General features: G+C 56.7%; 2 protein-coding genes across 3 annotated transcripts; one reads left to right on the top strand and one right to left on the bottom strand.

Annotated features, from left to right (window-relative positions):
- The first annotated feature begins 332 nt into the window (after positions 1–332).
- On the top strand, positions 333–7242 carry Dus1l (dihydrouridine synthase 1 like). 2 transcript variants are annotated; one of them, XM_029561055.1, is made up of 14 exons: positions 333–607; positions 860–1103; positions 1660–1768; positions 2180–2230; positions 2688–2800; positions 3519–3601; positions 3847–3950; positions 4127–4271; positions 4495–4591; positions 4670–4758; positions 5383–5528; positions 6471–6508; positions 6659–6734; positions 6824–7242. In XM_029561055.1, the coding sequence occupies exons 1-14, from the start codon at positions 600–602 to the stop codon at positions 6928–6930; spliced, it is 1410 nt and encodes a 469-aa protein (XP_029416915.1). In that variant the 5' UTR covers positions 333–599; the 3' UTR covers positions 6931–7242. The 2 variants fall into 2 exon arrangements, with proteins under 2 accessions (XP_029416915.1, XP_008826431.1); XM_008828209.3 differs by having other exon boundaries at positions 334–607; positions 857–1103.
- A 259-nt stretch (positions 7243–7501) lies between these two features.
- On the bottom strand, positions 7502–9182 carry Gps1 (G protein pathway suppressor 1; the record flags this gene model as incomplete). The annotated part of the gene is given in 7 exon segments (XM_017796924.2): positions 7502–7921; positions 7998–8132; positions 8212–8349; positions 8430–8510; positions 8584–8689; positions 8780–8874; positions 9097–9182. Coding segments are annotated over 7 exon segments (716 nt in total), but the record flags the coding sequence as incomplete, so codon positions are not given.
- Positions 9183–9458: the final 276 nt, after the last annotated feature.

A 9458-nucleotide genomic window follows, 5' to 3' on the forward strand; every position in this document is an offset into this window, starting at 1 on the left:
CCGGCTCCCTCTTGTGCTTCCTTCAGAAGAGCCCGGCGTCGGCCTGGGAACTCAGAGACCCCCGCCATGTTCCCTCTACGTCGCTCCCGCCTTTCCTCTCGGTTCACGCACCGTGCGGTCGGGATCCGGAGTGACGACCCAGTCCGGCCCCCTGTCGTCCCTGAGGGGCGGGACGCGGGGACGGTCTCCTGGGGGCCACGTTCCCGGGCCCCTCGGCGCCGCGCAGGGTTTCCGACGACCTGGTTCTCCGCTGTACCGTGGGGCCCGGCAGTGCGCTTCCGGCGGCGGCACTTCCGGCGGCGCTGTCTCAGCCCCCGAGCCCGGGGCTTCCTGCCGGTTCTCTTTGCGGCCGCAGCTCGGCCGCTCGGCGGCTGTGTCCCGTCGCGGTGTTTGCCGCCTCGCGGAGCGGGCCGAGGCCGGCGCGGAACCGGAGCTGGAGGCTCTAGGCCAGACTAGGCCAGACCTGGTCGAGCCCCGGGGCAGCGCCACCCTCACACGGCCCGGCGGGCTCACCTGCCGGGTCCGACAAGGGGCGCGGGCTCCTTGTCGGGCGCCGACCTGCACCAGCTCTGCCAGGCCGGCGTTTACTGCAGTAGCAAATGAGGGGGTAAGGCCCAGAGACCGGGAATGACGTGTCGGAGTCGCAGCTGGAAAGGTGGGGGGAGGGCAGCTGCACCCCGGTACTTGCCGACCCCTGTCCTGTAGTCATATCGTCGTGGGGACATGTCCCACCCGTGTGTGTCGCGCGCGCGCGCCCGGCAATGGCCGAAGAATGGTCAGCTCCAGCGAGTTGAACCTTGTTCAGATCATGCTTCAAGACTGACCGAACCTGAGCCTTGCCCTCTTCTGCCCTCAGTAGAGAGAAGATGCCCAAGTTGCAGGGTTTTGAGTTCTGGAGCCGCACCCTGGGTGGGGCCCGACATGTGGTGGCACCCATGGTGGACCAGAGCGAGCTGGCTTGGAGATTATTGAGCCGCCGGCACGGGGCCCAGCTCTGCTACACCCCCATGCTGCATGCCCAGGTCTTCATTCGAGATGCTAACTACCGGAAAGAGAACCTGTATTGTGAAGTGTGCCCTGAGGACCGGCCTCTCATCGTGCAGGTGGGCAGAGGACTGTGGCTTCTGGGTAGCAGCAGAGTCCTGGCACTTCCTTACTCTGTTTGGGGACAGCATCCTCAGGCTTCCATGCTGGAGGAGGATGGGGGTCTCTGCAGTCCTGCATTGATACACAGTAGAAAACAGGTGCTGGGTCAACTATCCCAAAACTTACCCTTTCTCTGGGGACTAACCCAGGCCCTAGTGAAGGTAGTTTGGGTGACATGAAGGATTTGCAGTCTTTACATACGCATTTCTTTTTTTTTTTTTTTTTTTTTCTTTTTTGAGACAGGGTCTCCCTATAGCCCCAGCTGTCCTGGAACTCAGAGATCCACCTGCCTCTGCCTCCCAAGTGCTGGGATTAAAGGCCTGTGCCACCATGCCCAGCATGCATACCTCACACTCCCAGTGTGGGGGTATTTTCTGCTTTGTCATAAATGTAAATGGTGGGACAGGCCCAAGCTTATTGAGTCACTGTGGGGACCCTCACAGAGCTGGGGCGCCTAGGCAAAGAGAATCCCAGGCCTGGCCTGACTGTAGGTGACATCCATGTCTTCTGCAGTTTTGTGCCAATGACCCAGAGGTATTTGTCCAAGCGGCTCTCCTGGCGCAAGATTACTGTGATGCCATCGACCTGAACCTGGGCTGCCCACAGATGATAGCCAAGAGGGGTGAGGTCACCTCCACAGTCCTGTGTTGATACCTACTTAGACCAGTGCTGAATCTAGGCCCCCAAGTAAGGGGTCCTGGCCTGCTCTGGTGGCACCTCAGTATGGGTGGGCATTGGGAGGGCCATCCCTGTCTGATTATGGTGGCCACTGCAGCGATCAGGCAACCCTTCTGTACTTTGTTTTGTTTAGGTAGCTGACAGATAGATCCCCTAAGTCAGGTGTTGACAAGCTGTCTGACTCTATCTCCCCTGCCCCAACCAGACACCAATGCTTTTGGGGCACGTATGTGAAGGTGGTACTTACACATACAGCCTAGCCACAGGGTCCTCAATGTCCCAAGGAGCAGGCATGGAAAGGGTGTTCATGGCCTATGATGCAAGAGAGACAGTGAACCACTTTCATCCTTTTCAGGTCACTATGGTGCCTTTCTGCAGGAGGAGTGGGACCTGCTCCAGAAAATGAGTGAGTTGGCCATGTGCCACCATGTCAGCAAATGAAGGAGCCCCAGAGAACCTGACGGGGCTCATAAGCACAGGCTGCGTGGGGATTCCTCTGGGGGGGGGCTCTTGGCCATAGCACCCTCCCTGCAGAAAGAGGTGGCTGTAATGAGCCACCTGTCCTATACCAGCTACCCCCTGGGACTCCCACAGCAGGTGCTAGGAGTGTCTCTACTCCTTCCAACCCCCAGTGCCCTGGGGAGGGGGCAGCCAGGTCTCTCGGGTGCCAGTTCTCATTGGAAGCCTCACCTGTGTCACATGAACTTGTAAGGACAAGGAAAAGGCCAAGGGCACCTGCACAGCAGCCCAAGAGCGTGGCCCCCAGACCTGTCTTTTGGCAGAGCTAGTGTGGCTCTGTGGTGGGCTCAGGGCCTTGGCTGTCTGCAGGGTTGCAGTTCCCTCAACACCATCTCTTTTCTCAGTTCTTTTGGCCAACGAGAGACTCTCCGTTCCTGTCACATGCAAAATTCGTGTCTTCCCAGAGATTGACAAGACTGTGAGGTACGCCCAGATGCTGGAGAAGGCTGGCTGTCAGGTGAGGGCTGCAGCTCCTGGGAGTGATTGTTGGAACCCACCAGGCAGCCTGGCCTTGGGCTCTGACACTATTCATCTTTCCCTGCCAAGCTTCCAAGATTAGAGGCAGCTCCTGCCCCTCCTGCAGCTCTTGTGTTGGGGATACAGCCAAGCCATTTTCTGTTCTGGAGGACAGTGGATGCCTCCTGGGTGGTCTGATCCCACTTCTCTAGGACCTGCCACCATGGGCCCAGGCCTTTAAACTGTCATCTCTACTCCAGGGTGTTGTCCCTGTGGGAAGTTGGGCTTTCACAAATCAGGCCCCCCAGACATCAGCCAGGGCCTCCTTTGGGCAAACTCTGTCTAGCTTCCCTGGAGGACTAGGCATGGGCCAAGGGGCTCTCAGACCTGGTCTCTTGCCCCTGTCCTGCACACTGAGCTTTGTCAAGTACACCCTGAGGCACTGAGCTTCTGGAGGTGGCAGGAACCACTTTCCCCAGCACCCTGTATCCTCTGTATCCTGGATTCTTCCCACACTTTCCTGGGGTGCTGGCTCTTGGCCCAGGTTTCCTAGTTGCAACCTGGTGCTCCTCCCCAGGGACAGGGTTCCCAGGACCTTGGGGGCTGGGGCCAGGCCTTTGTTCTTCTCAGCATGGGAAGCCAGGCAACTTGAGGCTCCTATGGAATTGGTTTGGGACCTTGGCCTAGAGCAGAATTGAGCCAAACACTGGTATGTCTAGCTGCTGACTGTGCATGGGCGCACCAAGGAACAGAAGGGGCCCCTGTCAGGAACAGCCTCCTGGGAGCACATCAAGGCAGTGCGGTGAGTGGACATGGGAGGGGCGGGGCACGGCACAGTTCTTAGTTTAGGCTTTGTGGAGAAAGCATAAAACTAGCTCTACACCTTGGGGTACTTAGCATATCTGATACCCTGTGACTAGTCAGGAGGGCAGTAGTACCATGGGAGGTAGTATCCCCTAACAAGATGGGAGTTAGGGGGCTGGTCTCTGTCCCTCAGTTTGGCATTACTCTGGTGGGGTGCAGGGTCAAGTCTCTCTCCCCCTACAGGAAGGCTGTGGGCATCCCTGTGTTTGCTAATGGGAACATCCGGTGCCTGCAGGACGTTGAGCAGTGCATCCAGGATACAGGAGTGCAGGGGGTCATGAGTGCAGGTAAGCAGGTGAATGCCTTAGCCTTTGTCTGTCCTTATAGTCCCGTTTGAGTGGATGTTTTCACTGTCCTGCTCTAATGGACCCAAGTTCTCAGACCATGTTTCCAACCCATGGCTGGCCAGTGACCTGGGTGGCTGAGAAGGTATTCCAGGCTTTTTTCCCTTCCCTCCTCGCAGAGGGTAATCTACACAACCCTGCCCTGTTCGAGGGCCGGAGCCCTGCTGTGTGGGAGCTGGCTGAGGAGTACTTGGACATTGTACGGCAACACCCCTGCCCACTGTCCTACGTTAGGGCCCATCTGTTCAAGCTGTGGCACCACACGTGAGTTGCACTTGGGCAGGGGCTGAGTGGATTTGCCAGACATAGTGTCATAGCCCTCCCTGGTCAGGGGGTGTCTTCCCCAAACAACTTGCTACCAAATCTGTGCTGAAGGGCCAATGTCTTGGCAGTGAGGGAGGGCAGGAGGCTGGGTGGGAAGAGATCTTGGCTATGTGCCTAGCACTTGGCTGGGGTGGTAACTGGGAGTGACAGGCATCTGCCTCAGGCTGCAGGTGCACCAGCAGCTTCGAGAGGAGCTGGCCAAAGTGAAGACCCTGGAGGGCGTGGCTGCTGTGAGCCAGGCGCTAAAGCTGCGGTGTCAGGCAGGTGCAGGGCTGTGGGAGCCCCAGCAGGTGGTGGGCCAGCAGCTCAGGTCCATGACAGACCTTGGGCCTTTGCAGGAGGACATGTCCAGGCAGCAGGAAGGAATGAAACCAACTGACAACCTGTCTGCTTTCCACTGGATCTGCCAGCCCTACACTCGGCCAGGGTGAGCTCCTGAGCCAGCCCACAGTGGGAGTACACACACGGGCGTACCTTTGCCATTTCCCTGGTCATTAGGTCAGTCAGTTCCTGCTCTTGGGTGAAGGGAGGGAAGGGAAGCTTTGTGTGGAGCAAGGAGCTTTCTCTGTATATGCTTGGCTTGCTGTCTGAGCCTTGCTGGTTATCATAAGTGAACACTTAGCTCAGGGGATCCTTATCCAATGTCCTTGAATCCTGTGTGTTTTTGTCCTTTTGGGGTTAACAGGTACACCGTAGTTATGGTGTCCAAGGTGAGGCAGCCTGTCATCTTTGATCAGTTTGCCTGGACTTAGTGGCAACGACCTTGGGCCCAAACTTTAGATGTCCTTCTACAAGGTCCAGCGTCTATGGTAGCTACTCTGTTGCAGGGGCTGCCCACAGACCTGTGTCCCGTGGTCCTGGACAAGCCCAACTTTTGCCTAGGCAGCTAAGCACAGATAAAAGAACTGTTCATGTCCTAGGCACCAGTGCCTGTTATGGCTGACCAGCCCCTCCTTGCCCTGGGACCCCACCTGAGCTTCGGCCCATTTGGTGGCCAGCTGGTCACCTCTTAGGGGTGTCCTTGATTCTGCTCACTGCCCTTTCCTTTCAGGCCTAGGGAAGGGAGCAAAGAGAATAGTGGTGGCCGAAGCAAGCGGGCTCTAGAAGAAGAAGAAGGCAGCATGGAAGGCTTGTCCAAGAATAAACAGAAGAAACAGCTAAGGAGCCCTCATAAGACTTTTGATCCCTCCCTGAAACGTAAGTGGTTCTCTTGCTGCTGAGGCCAGGTTGGCTGGGCAGGCTGCCTGGAGGCCTCTTCATTCAGGCTCTGTTCATAGAGTTTAAAGCCTAGGACCAAAAACATGCCTAGGTACACCTTTCCCAGGGTTAGACCTTGTGGCTGACTTTAGGTTTGAAAGGCCGTTGAGTCTTCCTTATCTACTGTAGTTGCTATAAATGTACTTAATGCATCAGATAAGGGTGTCAGTCTCCTGGCTAGGAGCTGTCCACAGATGACCACAGAAGGGTGAGGCCCAAGCAGCCATGAAGAGGTCCTAGGGAGTAGCTAGCTAGGGTTGCTGTGCATTTGGATAGTGGCTCCAGTCACAATCCTGGCCCATATAGGAGCGTAGGTACTGGCCTCTCCCCCAGAAACTCGGGACTTTTCAGTGTGGTTTCTAGGTGTGCAGCTTTGAGGTCTGTCTAGTGCAGTCCCGAAGAGCCCTGGGCCACTTCAGCACTTGGGCTTTCACCCTGGCTGCTTTCCTGGGGTCCAGGTCTGCAAATGTGGTCAGATAGCAGAAGAGGCTCAGGACCTCGCAGCCCTGCACGAGCCACTTTTACACAAAGAACACACGAGCAATTCTTCCCGCCATTCTGCACCACAGGAAGTGGGGCTTCAGGGTTTCACTGTGTAGCCCACACTGACCTCCAGCTCACAGCAGTCTGAGTGCTAGGACTAGACATGAGCCATCACTCCTGGCTGCCCTTCTTTCAGTGGGAGACAGGGTGACAGACCTAGGCTCTGGAATGTTGAGGGGCAGCTCTTCCTACCAGGGTCCCCAGCCTGTCTCACTGCACTGCTGCCCCCCAAATCCTGTCATACCAGCTACTCCCCTGCCCTCAGTTCCTGGCCCCAGTGAGCTTTGTGGTGGTGGCAGTCCTTCATCTGGCCAGCCCTCCTTCTGTTCCTTTTTCTAGCCAAATATGCAAAGTGTGACCAGTGTGGAAATCCAAAGGTGAGCTGGTCCATCTGTGGCTCTCCTGCAGGGGTGGGTGGGCAGGGCGGTCCCCGCAGATGTCTTAAACGCTTTCTGCTGCTGGGACCTGATACTGCCTAGCTCAGAATTTGGATGTCTGCCTCAGCTCACTAGCTTTCCTGTATACAGGGCAACAGGTGTGTGTTTAATCTGTGCCGTGGCTGCTGCAAGAAGCGAGCATTTAGAGAAGCAGCAGATTGCCCAGGTGAGCAGATGCTGCTGGACTGGCCTCTCCACTCCTAGCAGCAATGGTTATCTCAGCTTCCTGACCCCATTCTTTCTCACTTATGCCAGGTCACGGATTGCTTTTTAAAACCAAATTAGAGAAGTCTCTGGCCTGGAAAGGGACCCAGCCTGAGCCGCGAGAGCCTCAGCAGGTGGGGCCCGGAGCTCTGGCCTGAGCTGTAAGAGCCTCAGCAGGTGGGGCCCGGAGCACCCACCAGGCAGCTGCTCTCAAGTCATGGGCAGTGCCCTGGCCTGAAGGCCAGCAAGAGCCGTGTCCATCCCAGTACAGCTACTGAAGCCTGGACACTTCTGGAAATGCTTCTACTCAGGGAATCTCCTGTTATGTGACACAGAAAGACATGCTGGTGTCTTCCCCTGGCCCAGGGGCCTGGCAGTGTTGCACCAAGGGCAACCTTGGCTGGATCTAGTCCTGTCCCCACAACTTGTTTACAGCAGTGAACAATAAAGCATTCAGAGATGCATGTGCAGAGAGCTAACGGCCTGTGACTGCTGCCCGCAACCCACATCCAAGGAGGCTGCCTTCCCGGCCTGATGAAGGCTCAGTCAGAGCCTTTGGGATCGTGGAGCCAGAAAAGGAGTATGAGTGAATCGGGGCACAAAAGTGCCTACCTGGGGGTATTGTGGCCTTCTTGCTTCCTCTAACACAAGTGGTCGGTGTCCAGGGGACCTGGGGAGATGGCCTTGGCATGATCAGATCCTCCACAGAAGGAAGGAGCAGAGCCCAGGGCAGTGATCAATCTGCTCTTTAATGGACTACGCTGTCAGTGACAAGCTGCAGTCAGAACTACACACGGGTAGGAGGGACTTGAGGGACCCCTGTCTGGGCATTGCACATAGTCTGTAGGTTTCTACAGAGTCAGGCCTGAGTGGCCATAATGGACAGCCTGCCTACCCCAGCATAGGGCACACCTCAGAGTGAAGGGCCAGTACGCTGGCATCCAGCAGCCAGGTTGCTCTAAGGAACCACAGGGAGTCCGGAGCCTCGTCTCGAGGTGAGCAGGCAGGAGGCCTAGGTGCTGCTTCCATGGCAGGGCAGAGTGGTGACCATCCCGGAGGCCAGGGAGATGCCTCTCACATGTTGGTGCTCATCCGTGACTGGCTGTTGGCTGGAGTTAGCTCACCCTGGCTCCCTTCTCTGGGAGGGGACTGCAGTGGACACAGGGAGGGATTCAGCAGGGCTTGTGTAGGTGCTGCCCATTCCCTGGCAACCCAGGCTGCTCACCTTGACATGGATCTGATTGCGCAGCACAGCTGCCCTCAGGATCATGGCCTTGGCACGTCGCTGGAACTCCTTGCCCATCAGCAGGGATTTCTCAAAGGTGGTACTGCGCTGATCCACATCCCGAGCATACAAGATCTACGTGGGCATTAGGGCAGTCTGAGAAGAGCCCAGCAGGTCTCCGTACCAGGCCCCCAGCAGCACCAGCCTTGCCTACCTTGCTGTGTGAGTCAATGCGGGCGTTAATAAGCCCCTCCAGGATGAGCTGTGTCAGCTCATCCTCCAGAGCTGCCACAGTGGTGTTGAAGGCTGCAGCCATCTTGTGCATGTCAGCTGACACGTAGGGACTGAAGTACTGTAGGGCAGAAAAGCCACAAGCTGCCCACTGCTCCTCATAATGCCTGTACCCTGCCTAGCCTCCATCCCCGCACTTACCTGGATGAGAGCCCGGTTTCGAATTTGGGTGTATAGCGTCCTGACATGGGGGGCCAGGTACATGTCCAAGAGCAAGTTGTCCTGCAGAGAGAAGCTGGTCAAGGGCTCTCCTGAGGCTCAGCCCAGCTGCAGTGTCTACACCCCTGTCCCTTACCTTCATCTCATCCAACATCTTCAAGCATGAGGCATACTTGGACTCATAAAATTTGAAGATGATGTCTCTGACCTGTGGCTCCAGCTCCAGGAACAGCTTGAAGGAGCTGAGGAAGGATACTGGAATACTCAGCTTCAAAGGGGCAGTAGGGCCTGGGCAGGAGTAGAGGGTGGAGAAAGCCTACCACCCAACTTACCTGCTGGAGATGACATTGCGCTGCAGCTCCTGCCGGTCAAAGGTAGCTAAAGCACACAGGCCACCATAGACAGCTACATTGCTAGGAGACAGCAACTGTGAGGCAAGAGGGGAGGTGGGTCCAGAGACCTGGGATCATGGATAGCCAGTGGTGCACAGACCAATGAGGAAGCCCAGAGCTGGGGCCACCAGCCACTCACACAATGCTTAAGACCTCATTCAGGGAGCTTGCCCTTGTCCCCTCGGGGTAGGGCAGAGACTGAGTCCTCATGGCCTCTTAAAGGCCTTGTGTGGGCTCAAGAGCCCCAGATGCCTCACCTCGGGGAAGTCACAGTGGTCAAAAGAAGCCAGAAGGAAGCACTTGGCAGCCTGCTTATACTTGCGTGCAGCCAGCTCAGCCAAGCCTAGGAGACCAGGGAGGAGACAGATGAAGCCAGGCTGTCTAGATTAGTATGGCAGTCAGTAAATGTCCCTCCACCCCCTGGCCTCCTGCCCCCAGTATTCCTCAGTTTAGGGACAGAAAATCCTAGCTGTTAAGAAGTAACAGCATCGCTGTGGTGGCACACACCTTTAATCCCAGCACTCAGGAGGCAGAGGCAGGCGGATCTCTGAGTTCAAGGCCAGCCTGGTCTACATAGTGAGTTCCAGGACAGCTGGGCCTACAGGGAGACCCTGTCTCA

This window comes from Nannospalax galili, unplaced genomic scaffold (assembly GCF_000622305.1).
Source record: "Nannospalax galili isolate Female #2095 unplaced genomic scaffold, S.galili_v1.0 scaffold1250, whole genome shotgun sequence".
NCBI classification, from domain to species: Eukaryota; Metazoa; Chordata; class Mammalia; order Rodentia; family Spalacidae; genus Nannospalax; species Nannospalax galili.